The following is a 12,303-nucleotide window of genomic DNA, read 5'->3' as shown; positions in this document are numbered from 1 at the left end:
TTATGTCTTTTGTTTTATTTATATGGTGGATTACATTAATGGTTTTTCTAATATTAAACCAGCCTTGCATAAAAAAAGCATACCTGGTATAAATCCCACTTGGTCGTGGTGGCTTATTTTTTTGATATGTTGTTGAATTCTATTGGCTAGAATCTTGTTGAGGATTTTTGCAACAATGTTCATGAGGGATATAGGTCTGTGATTTTCTTTTTTTGTGATGTGTTTACCTGGTTTTGGTATCAGGGATATGGTGGCTTCATAGAATGAGTTAGGTAGTGTTTCGTCATTTTCTGTGCTTTGAAATACCTTTAGTAGCAGTGGTGTTAACTCTTTTCTGAAAGTTTTGTAGAACCCTGCAGTAAAGCCATCCGGGCCAGAGCTTTTTTTTATTGGGAGTTTTTGGATTACCGTCTCAATCTCTTTTTTTGTCATGGGTCTATTTAGTTGTTCTACTTCTGATTGTGTTAGTTTAGGTAGGTAGTGTTTTTCCAGGAATTCATGAACTTCTTCTAGGTTTGCAAATTTCTTAGAGTACAGTTTTTCATAATAATCTGATATGATTCTTTTAATTTCAGTTGGGTCTGTTGTGATGTGGCCCATCTTGTTTCTTATTCGGATTATTTGTGTCCTTTCCTGTTTTTCTTTAGTCAGTCTGGCCAATGGTTTATCAATTTTGTTAACTTTTTCAAAGAACCAGCTTTTGGCTTTGTTAATTCTTTCAATTGTTTTTCTGTTCTCTAATTCATTTAGTTCAGCTCTAATTTTTATTATTTGTTTTCTTCTGTTGCCTGATGGATTCTTTTGTTGCTCACATTCTATTTGTTCAATTTGTAGGGACAGTTCTCTGATTTTGGCTCTTTCTTCTTTTTGTTTGTGTGCGTTTATCGATATAAATTGACCTCTGAGCAGTGCTTTTGCTGTGTCCCAGAGGTTTTGATAGGAAGTGTTTTCATTCTCGTTGCATTCTATGAATTTCTTTATTCCCTCCTTAATGTCTTCTATAACCCAGTCTTTTTTCATGAGGGTATTGTTCATTTTCCAAGTGTTTGATTTCTTTTCCCTAATTTTTCTGTTAGTGATTTCCACTTTTATGGCCTTGTGGTCTGAGAAGATGCTTTGTAATATTTCGATGTTTTGGATTCTGCCAAGTTTTGTTTTATGACCTAATAGCTCATAAACTTTTAAGACCCCAGATGCTACACACCAATGTAGGGTGCAGAACATTTTCTTTACAAGCTATGTTATGCCATTTGAGGTAGATGTCCCCCGAGACCATGGTCCCCAGGCCTCAGTCCAGTAGTTCTTTCCCTCAGCGTGTTTGGATGTATCTGTGGAGCTACTAAGGAAAATATTTTACATAGGATGTTTTCCTCTGCTACCTTCTGTAATCCAGGGACTAGGAAATCACATAGAGCTGGCAAATCAAGCTATAATGATAAAACCAGTTTTTCTGACCACATATATGAGAATTTACTGATTGTTACTAGGTAGTAGTTTTGTGAAATTGAACTCCAAACATAATCAGATTAAAAGCATTACATTTTTAATTTTGGATGTGTGACTTATGTGTTTATTTAGGTAGATAAAACCGTAATAGTTAATCCTTATGGACTTCCTTATTTGTATTAGTGCTTTATATGAATTAACTCATTCTTAATGTCTTGAAGCCTTAGCGTTCATTAATGTGTATTAACTCATTAAACTTTACAATGATCCTATGAGAAAGATATTATCTCCCTTTAAACTTGGAAACTATAACCACAGAGATTAAGTATCTTGCCTAAATTTACACACCTATGAAATGGTAGATCCAGGGTTGAACTGGGCAATGTAGCTTCAGAACCTGTTGTCTTAACCCCTACCCTAAGCTATATTATCTTCCGCAGATTAGTTGTGGAAATAACAGCTTTAAATTAGGCAATTTAAAGTCAGGACTCGCATGTATTTGTTGCATTTCTAAATGTTCACTTTGACTAAGCCGTTAATGAAAGAATATGAGCAAAATCTACTTAGAAATAAAAGTTCAGAAAGTTAAAAGTAAAAAAAAACAAAACCCAAACCCATTTCTGTCAGCTCGAATCCTAGTCATAGCAACTCTGTAGAGCAGAGTAGAACTGCCCCATAAGATTTCCAAGAAGAGGTTGGTGGATTCGAACTGCTGGACTTTTAGTTAGCAGCTGAGCACTTAGCCACTGTGCTAAGCTGAGCACTTTAGCCACTAGTTAAAAGTAAAGGAGGGTTTAAAATAAATACAATAAGAAGACAGAGATTCAGAAAAAGTCCGCTTCCATTATATTCACACACACACACACACACACACACAAACCTCATTTTTTGCCATGTGATGACTTTTAAAATATTTTTTTTTTTTAAGAATTCGTGTGTAGAGAAATAATCAAGCATGCATCTTTTCTTTTTTCAAAGCTATATTTTAAGATAACCGAATAGCCCCATTTAATAAGGGAAAACTCAGTTTTACACAAGAATGCAGTCATTTCACAAACCCTCCTAAACCCTACTAAAATTACTGGTTTGAAGAATTATTATCAATTCACTTTAAAACATTAGACGGATGGTTCATGGGAAACTGGATGTTCGTATAATGCCAAAAATAGCAACACATGAATTACTTGGTGGCCACAGTGGAAAACCATAAGTGTATAGTAAAGGGATCAGAATCATCACCTCAATCTAGAAGTGAATCTTAGCATACTAGTAGTAAGCCAACAGGTATTGTGTATTCTGATGTGTTACAACCTGAAGTATACAGAATCCTTTATGATGTATTCTAGCCAAAGATGTTTACCTTGAATCCATCAAATCTTTAAATACAAGTTTCAGCTTTTGGGAAATACAGCTGAGCAACCCTATTCGGTAGAAGAACAAGCTAAATGTCAGCATGAGGACATAACCACATAGATCCAGAAAACAGGGCATACTGCAGAAAAATAACTGAGTCTCTTCAACAAGATGACTGTGCTAGGTCAAAAAAGATTTGTGGCAATAATAGTCAATACAATGTGTAGTCTTGGAATCAATACTGATTTGAATCAGGGAAACTGAAATATGATGAAGTACTACTAAGAACACTTACTGAAATAAAAGAAGTGAGAATTGATAGAAAAATACAGGTTATTAAAATGGTATGTATTGCACGCTCTCACTTTGGTAAAAAAATAAAGTATGTGGTGTGTGTATAATAGAAAAAGATCTAGATGGATATGCACTATGCTAATTTTATACACTGCTTCTGTGATAAAAAATTTAACAATAAACAACACAGTTGGCAAGTTTATGTGTAATTTCAGTTCCAATGTTTCATAATTTTGTGAGTAATGCATGCAGTGTTTAAATTTTAAATTTCTGTACTGTATTCCTTTATTTCTTAGATAGAGAGCCTGGATTTTTTGTTTCTGTTAAAGACAATGGAGGAATTCTATAAAAGTGAAGATGGGGAAAATCTGGAAATCCTCTGTCCAGTTCAGGGTCAACCCTGTGCAGCTAAATTTGAAGACGGAGTCTGGTACCGAGCAAAAGTCATTGGTAGGAAAGTGCACACTATTTCTACCGGGAAACGTAATGCTTAAAGACTAATACCACATTATTTGAATTGGTACAAATTAAGTCTTGGTTGTGGTATTATCTGATCTTAGCATTTTGCTCTGTCATCTAACTTTAGAACGTCAGAGATAATGTTGGAAGGTGAAGCTCTGGCTCCTTAGAAGTTGTTTGACATGACTAACTTACTAGCAGTAGTAAACCATTGAGAATCTAGTTGTAAAAGTAAGAGTACAAAGCAGCAAAAGTTAATTAGTAAAAAATTGATGACCTGTCACTTTATATTGACTACTCATGCCTGTCCTATACTATTTTGTTTGTCAAGGTACACACTGAAGATACAATCTTTTGTGTCCTCTCAGCTTTCATTTTTAGTTAATACAGTCAGCTTTCTTGGGAATTATTTACCAAACTGTTTTCTCAGTATCTTTCTCTACATTTTCTACATCCCCCTTAAGTAATTGAATTCAATTTAAAAAATAATGGCATCCAAAATAATAATAATGGCATCCTGGACAGGGAGGAGGTGAAATTGGAAACAGATGATTTATGAAAATCGTAGTACTGAAAACAAAAATAGAAAACTTTATAATTATTCCTCTGGCGTTGGCTAAGAGAGAACAGTTCAGTGCAGATAATGCATCACTCTCAGGATCGGCCACGTATCACGCCGTTGAGGTTTCAGGAGGCAGATACACCTTAGGCAGTTTGCCCCGTCACCTTAGGTTCCTTTCAAATGCTTTCTGGTTTGTAAATACATACTTTTTAATAAAAATGGTGAAGTTAGATTTTTTTAGTTTACTTTGACCTTGCTTGAAAATGTTTTTTCATGACTAAAATAATCTAAAATATTTACAAGTTATTCTTAATATATAGCCAGTCCTATATTTTGTATCGAAGTTATTTAGTCTTCCTAAGTTTTCTGTCCTTCATTTGTTATCACTGATGTTAATTCCGTTAGTGGAACATTCTTCAAATGTGGGTCTTGTGAAGATACCACTTCCAATTTTGGTAAATATCTGTGTAGCAAACAAAGGCATTTTTCATGACTCTAAGGACTTTACAGTTGCTTTTCAAATTAGGATTATTGGCCTCAAAACTTTTTATTAACTGATGGACAGTAAAAAAAAATAAGGCCTATGAATTCTTTAAGCAGTAACATTTAGGGAGGATACAGTTTTCATGGTGACTTTTAGGGTACCAATAGAAAAAGACATGCATGACTCACTTGGCCCAACTTCCACCTTGATGATCATACCTGGTTTGGTGAATAGTAACTTCTTCTTTGTTTGCTTTGTAATGTCTGCCTTGTTTTTTAAAAAGTTAAATAGTGCTGAAAGGCTTTCACATACACACACACACACGCACACGCACACTCACAGAGTCTCCTTCTCCCTTTACCTCTCTAGCTCCCTTTCCTTCCATTCCCCAAAGGCAATTACTTTTAATTGTTTTAGCTATTTATTTTGTTACATATTTATGTTATTTCTTCTAAACAATATGTACTACTTCAACTTTAGATAATAGCTATTGACTTATTATGTTAGATAACAATTTGAGATCTCATATGGCCCTTTTGTCCTCCCCTTCCTAACATACGTAGTTGAATCACAATTTTTATTAAATTATTATTCTGTATTAATATTTTCACTGCTAAGCTATTATACTGTATACTTTAATTCTATTTAAAGTTAATAATTGCCTCAATATTTCACATGCTTCGTTTTCTTTTAACTTATGACTACGTTTTTCTATTAGTTCAAAACCTTTTTCTACATAACTAGACTTTTCACATAATCTTAGTTCTATTTTTAACTTTTTTTTTTTACATGAAAACATCCTTCTGTCTTCCACTCCAATTGGGTTGTTTTCCCTCTAGGCTTACTACACATTTGTTATTCTGCAAATTTATTTCACTTGGCAATACATTTCGTTTTTCCCTGTGTTGGATTTATTGTTTCCTGGATCCTATATATTTTTTTTTGTTATTATTTACATCTTCAGTTTACTCCCTTATTTTGGTGGAGCCATCTTCCAGTAGTTCCCCAGAGGGAATTTTTTTTCTTATTGTGGTAAAATATATATAACTAAAATATTGCCATTTTAATGATTTCTAAGTGGTTTTAATTACATTCACCATGTTGTGCAAACGTCCCCACTATCTATTTGCAAAAGTTTCTCATCACCCCAAAAAGAAACTCAGTGCCTCTTAAGCAAAAAAAAAACTGTTGCCGTCAAGTCAATTTTGACTCATAGCAACCCTGTAGGACAGAGTAGAAGTGCCCCATAGGGTTTCCAAGGGGTGGCTGGTGGATTCAAACTGCCAACCTTTTGATTAGCAGCCGAGCTCTTAACCACTGCGCCACCAGGGCTCCACCCTGTAAGCAGTAACTCCCATTTCTTCCTCCCCCCATCCCCTGGTAAACACTAATAAACTTTGATCTCTATGCTTTTACCTAGTCTAGCTATCTCGTGTAAGTAGAATCATATGCTTTTTTTGTATCTGATTCATTTTACTCAGCATGTTTTTAAGGTTCATCCATGTTACATCATGAATCAGAACTTCATTTCTCTTTATGGCTGAATAATACTCCATTGTATTGATATAGCACATTTGTCCATTCATCTGTTGGTGGACACTTGGGTTGTTTCTGTCTTTTGGCTACTGTGAATAATGCTGCAATGAATATTGTTATGCAAGTATCTGTTTTTGAGTTGCTGCTTTCAAGTCTTTGGGGTATATACCTAGAGGTGAATTGCTGGGTCATGATGTAATTCCATGTAAATTTTTTTTGAAGTTTTTTTAAATAATTTATTTTTGTTGTTGTTGCAGATATACATGTAAAACATACACCAATTCAGCAGTTTCTATGTGTACAGTTCAGTGGCATTGATTACATTCTTTGACTTGTGCAACCATCCTTACCCTCCTTTTCTGAGTTTTTCCTTCTCCACTGACATAAATTCATTGTCCCCTAAGGTTCCTATGTAATTTTTTGAGTTGTTGTTACCAATTTGATCTCATATAGATCATTCTTAAAAGAGCATAATGCTCAAGGCAGGCATTCTTTGCTAGTTAAGCTAAACTATTGGTTTTGAGAAGACTTCAGGGGATATTTTTGGTTTAAGGTTTAAAAATTATCTCAAGGCAGTAGTTTCAGGGGTTCATCCAGTCTCTATGGCTCCAGAAAGGCTGGAATCCATGAGAATTTGAAATTCTGTTCTACATTTTCCCTCTTTTGATCAGAATTATTCTGTAGAATCTTTGATCAAAATGGTCAGTAATGGTAGCCAAACACCATCCAGTTCTTCGGGTCTCATGGCAGAGGAGGCAGTTGTTCATGGAGGCAATTAGCCACATATCCATTTCCTCCTCTTATCCCTGACTCTCCTTCTTCCACTGTTGCTCCAGGTGAATAGAAACCAATTGTTGTGGCTTGGATGGCCACTTGCAAGCTTTTAAGACTCCAGGCACTACACAACAAACTACGAGGTAGACCAGAAGCACTAAACACATTAGGCCAATTAGCTAGAATATCTCATGAAACCATGACCCTAATCCAATCCATGTTTAACTTTTTGAGGAACTGCCAAACTATTTTCCACAGTGGCTATACCATTTTACATTCTCACCAGCAATGGATAAGAGATGCAATTTCTCCACATTCTCACCAACACTTGTTATTTTCCATTTTTCTGATAATAGTCATCCTAGTGAGTGTGAAATGATACCTCATTGTGGTTTGATTCACATTTCCCAAATGAGTAATAAAGGAACCCTGGTAGTGTAACAGTTACGACTGGCAGTTCAAACCCACCCAGCCACTCTACAGGATAAAGACCTTGCAATCTGCTCCCTAAAGATTACAGCCTAGGAAATCCTATGGGGCAGTTCTGCTTTGTCACATGGGGTCACCATGAGTCAGAAATTAACTTGACAGTACCTGATAACAACAACAGTGGGTAATGATGTTGAGCATCTTTTCATGTGTTTATTGGCTATTTGTGTATCCTTGGAGCCCTGGTGGTGCAGTGGTTAAAGTGATAGACTGTTAATGAAAGGTCAGCAGTTCAAAACTACCAGCATCTCCATGGGAGAAAGATGTGGCGGTCTGCATTGGTAGAGATTTAGAGCCTTGAAAACTCTGTGGGGCCACTACGAGTCAGAATCAACTTGACAGCAGTAGGTTTGGTTTTTGGGTTTTGGAGAAATGTCTATTATAGTCTTTTGCACATTTTTTAATTGGATTCTTGCTCCTTTTGTTGTTGAATTGTAGGAGTTCTTTCTGTATTCTGGATATTAAACCCTTGTTGTATATATGTTTCCCAAGTGTTTTTGCCATTTTTTAGCTTGTCTCTTCACTTTGTTGATGAAGTCCTTTGATACACAGAAGCTTATGATTTTGGTAAAATCTAATTTATCCATTTTTTCCTTTTGTTGCTCATACTTTTGGTGTTATAATCTATGATCTGTTGCCAAAAACAAGGTCTTGAAATTTTACACCTGTGTTTTCTTACGAGTTTTATGGTTGTAGTCCTTGTATTTAGATAGTTGATCCATTTTGAGTTAATTTTTATATATGGTATAAGGTAGGGTTCCAGGTTCATTCGTTTACTTGGAGAAATCCAGTTGTCCCAGCACCATTTGTTGAAGAGACTATTTTTTCCCTGTTGAATGGACTTGGTACCCTTTCAAAAATCAATTGGCCATAGATGTATGGGTTTATTTCTGGACTCTCAATTCTATTCCATTGGTCTATATGTCTAGCCTTATACCAGTACCACACTGTTTCGATACCTTTGGATTTATTATAGTATGTTTGAAAATCTGGAAGCGTGAGTTTACCTAGTTCATTCTTCTTTTTCAAGGGGAGGTAAATTTTGAGACCTTCCATGTCTCCTCCTATTTGATTGACAATTCAAATAAAGAATGTACTTTAAATTCTACCCCACATCCATTTACTTGTTTGTTTGCTTATTTGATCGTCTAAAACACCATCTCCATTCTGAGTCTTGAACAAGGTTAGAAACTAGTGGCATTGGTACAGTTGAGAATGTCCTTATAATCATAGGGATTCTAGTGGAAGCAGGGAGAGGTTACCCTACTTTCTGGCCTTACACCCATAGTAACACATATCTTCTCAGTTACTCCAGATACTCACTACAAGAAGGCCTAAGTTTGAAGTTTCATCTTGAGTACCAGTGCTGTTCTACCTGCTTTCATATTTGCCAAGGAGAAAGGAGAACGCTTGTACTCCGCCCCCCCCCGCCAAATTGATTTTATGTGTATATGTTAATCTTTAAATTTGAAAATGATGGCAACTAGTGCAGTAGCACTGTACATGAGTGTGCTGAGAAAGGCTAATGTCAACTATATGTTTTAAGTATTGTTAAAAGGGTCAGTGTGTGATAGGTCTTTATTCAAATTTCCATGTGTCTGAACCTTCCAGAGGTATCTTTGGTAGCCTTTATATTATACAGACTAGATTGACATAGAGCCCTGTCTGCTTGTTTGTTTTTTTTTTTTTGCAATATCTCCAAAAATGACATTTTTTAAAAAATTTTACAGTTGGATATTGTTATATGAATGAGTCTTCAGTTTGATTGTGGAATTTTTTGCCTTGTTTGGTCACCTGTGTTGAGTAACAGTAGATGTTCAAGTGCTTACGTTGTGTCAAATGCTTTGTAAAGTATTTTAAATAAGTGAGTCCTCAAAAAAATCTTAAGAAATTATATTCTATTGTTATACCCATTTTTACAAATGAAGTAATGAGGCTTAAAGAGAGACAGTAACTTGCTCAGGGTACTGAATCTTAGAGATATTAATTACCTTCCTTAGGTTCATATAGCATTTAAGTGACTGAACTAGGGTTCTAACCTAGTCAGCCTGACTCAAAGCCTAATTCTTAACTTTTAAGCCATACCGCCTGCTATTTGATAGCTATTTTTTTTTAACCCTGATTTTGACTGACCTTTAGATAGTTTAAGACTAATTGTTAGTTTTCATTCTACCAAGTCTGAGCAGCCATGCATCGTGGATGATTTTTTTTTTTAGGTTCACATATTAGAAATATTTCTACATTTTAAAAAATATTCAGTTTCTATTTTAACATAAAAGTATTTTATATAGTTGACTATAGATCAGTCTAAATTTTAGTAGATAATGCTCTATTTCTTTCCCAAGTTCGTGGTTTCTAACTTAATGATTTTTGAAGGACTGCCTGGGCACCGGGAAGTTGAAGTTAAATATGTTGACTTTGGTAATACTGCAAAAATAACACTTAAAGAAATGCGTAAAATAAAGGATGAGTTTCTGAATCTCCAAGAGAAGGTAATCCACTTATTATGAATTCTGGAGTTAGAGTATTAACACAAATACAGAAGTATTTTTAAAAGTCATTTTCACCATAGAAATACTCTGTTAATCACCATTTTTGTCTGTAAATAGTTCCTGATATGTGGACTGTAGATAAGTAATTGCTACAGTAACTATTTAAGAAATAATATTTTATATCTTGGAAAAAAAAGCATAAATTATAAACATTTTAAAATATGTATATCTGTGTCTTTGTAAGTACTTACCAATGTGCAACTTTTAATATATCATTTTGAAATAGATAATATATGTTAAAGAGTTTCATGTTACGTATATTGAGTGAAAAAGCTCACAAGAGGTACTCTCACTGTGATCCCACTTATCTTTATATATATATATATGTGTGCAAAAGAAAGAGAGAGAAATCTAGAAGAACATGTAAAAAAATTAACCTTGCTTATATTGGGGGAGTAGAGAAAGATAAGGGAACTGATTTTCTAGTTTATATGCTTCTATATTATTTGAATTGTTATTCAGCTTTTTTTTTTTTTCATTTTGAAAAATGGGTAGTGTTACAGAAAAAAACTTGAAAATACAGATGAGTAAAAGAAGGGACATCGTTCAGAACTATTCAATATTTTGCTTCTATGAGTATATTTCTACATCTTCTGTTTTTTAACAATTACGAATTCAGACTGTATATAGTCGTATAACCTGCTTTTCTCATTTAGCAATGAATCATATATATTAATAATTATTTTAATGGATGCATGTTATTCCATCATATGAATTATAATTCATTCAACCAAATGCTGTACTGTTTCCAATAATTATTTCTAAACACTGATGGATGCTATCGTACATTTGGTTATTTTATAAATATGTGTTATATGCAAACACAAATTTTACTTTTATACAGATTTATATAAAGTTTTATTTCAATCCTAAAATAGCTATAAATTAAGTTTATTAATGTTAAGATTTTATTTGACACAGGCAATTAAATGTAAGCTGGCCTATATTGAACCATGTAAAAAGACAACGCAATGGTCCAGAGAAGCTAAAGAAAAATTTGAAGAAAAGACTCAAGATAAATTTATGACATGTTCAGTCATTAGTAAGCTATTTCCATTTTTGTTTCTTGTTATGCAATCACCACATACTTTTAAATATAAGAATAGTATTATGATACTACATTTGTCATATCTTAGAGTAAATTTTTTTTTCCTTAAAGTAAATTTAATGTGCCATCAATAGCAGTAGTGAAAGATGGTGTTTGTTGCAAATCACGTACAGCAAAATCATGCCTTCCACAGGCTCTAGCATTAATGTCAGCACGTGAGGCAGAAATTATCATTAAAGATCAAGTCACCATAGCTATAGGCTCTTAAAAGTTCAAAAGCCAGGAATTGGCTTCTTTCATTTTTATTTACAATTTTGCTGGGGCTCTGTTCTCTGACCTTGGTGCCATGGATGCTAAGGTTTAATTTGCAGGAAAGTTAGGGGAGATGAGGGGTATGACTGGTAAATAGCTTTAGTTTGTTGTTTGTTTTTTGTTTCATTTGACTTAAGTGAATTCAAATATAGGCGCATTTGGGGAAAAATTACGCATTTTTTAATACTTCTGGAAATCAAAGGTTTAATAGCAAAGCCTGGATTTGAATTGACATGAAACTGTATAGTCTCTTTTTAAAAATGAATATTCATACATTCCTCTTCAGGGTACTAATGTTTATGGTGTCTTGCTACCAACTCCACTGGTAGTATTACAAAATATGTGGTATATGTATTGTGTAGTTTTCTCAATCTAAAGAATTCTGAATTCTAACACATTTGGCCTCAAGGATTTTGGATAGGGAAATTGGGAATCTGTTTTTTTATCTGGTGTTTAACCAAGTTGTTCCAAAGCTATAACAAACACTGGCTGTGTTGGGCTTAAAAAGTAGTAGTGTAAGATACACAAAGCCATGTTTATGTAGCATTGATTTATGCGACTCTCCAGGGCAATTTTTACTGTGTCCTTTTTTCACTTTTTTCATACTGCTAGTAAGTGAACTCAACCATCATAAAGATATTAGCCTGTTTTACAGTGAGGAAACTAAACCTTAGAGATTAACTGCTGGAATTCACATAACTTGGAATTGATCATTTATTCACTTTGTTGATACAAGAAATTGTTCTAAAGAAATGGTTCTATTGAAAAGAAATATGATTAAAAAATTTACATCTCACGTCTATAGAATTTTTCCATCTGACTCCTCTGAAATCAGCAAGAAATTAAGAGCTTCTTAGTCCTTGAGCAGTCTCTAAACAGTGATTTTGAGCGGAGTTTAACCTACATAATTCTGCTTCCCAACTTTCCTTTTTTTTTTCTTTTTCTATTTTTTTAGCTTACCTCTTGAATATCCTCCCATGGACAAACCATCAAG

General features: G+C 34.2%; 1 protein-coding gene across 1 annotated transcript in view; it reads left to right on the top strand.

The window, feature by feature from the left end:
- The window catches only part of RNF17 (ring finger protein 17), a 224,083-nt gene that overhangs the window by 97,314 nt on the left and 114,466 nt on the right, over positions 1-12,303 (top strand). Inside the window, exons 16-18 of the mRNA XM_049867103.1 lie at positions 3,390-3,543; positions 9,774-9,889; positions 10,871-10,991. Coding sequence (XP_049723060.1) covers positions 3,390-3,543; positions 9,774-9,889; positions 10,871-10,991 — 391 coding nt within the window. The remainder of the gene's footprint in view (positions 1-3,389; positions 3,544-9,773; positions 9,890-10,870; positions 10,992-12,303) is intronic.

This window comes from Elephas maximus, chromosome 23 (genome assembly GCF_024166365.1).
Source record: "Elephas maximus indicus isolate mEleMax1 chromosome 23, mEleMax1 primary haplotype, whole genome shotgun sequence".
In the NCBI taxonomy this organism is placed as follows: domain Eukaryota; kingdom Metazoa; phylum Chordata; class Mammalia; order Proboscidea; family Elephantidae; genus Elephas; species Elephas maximus.
This window is presented reverse-complemented; position numbering and strand designations above follow the sequence as displayed.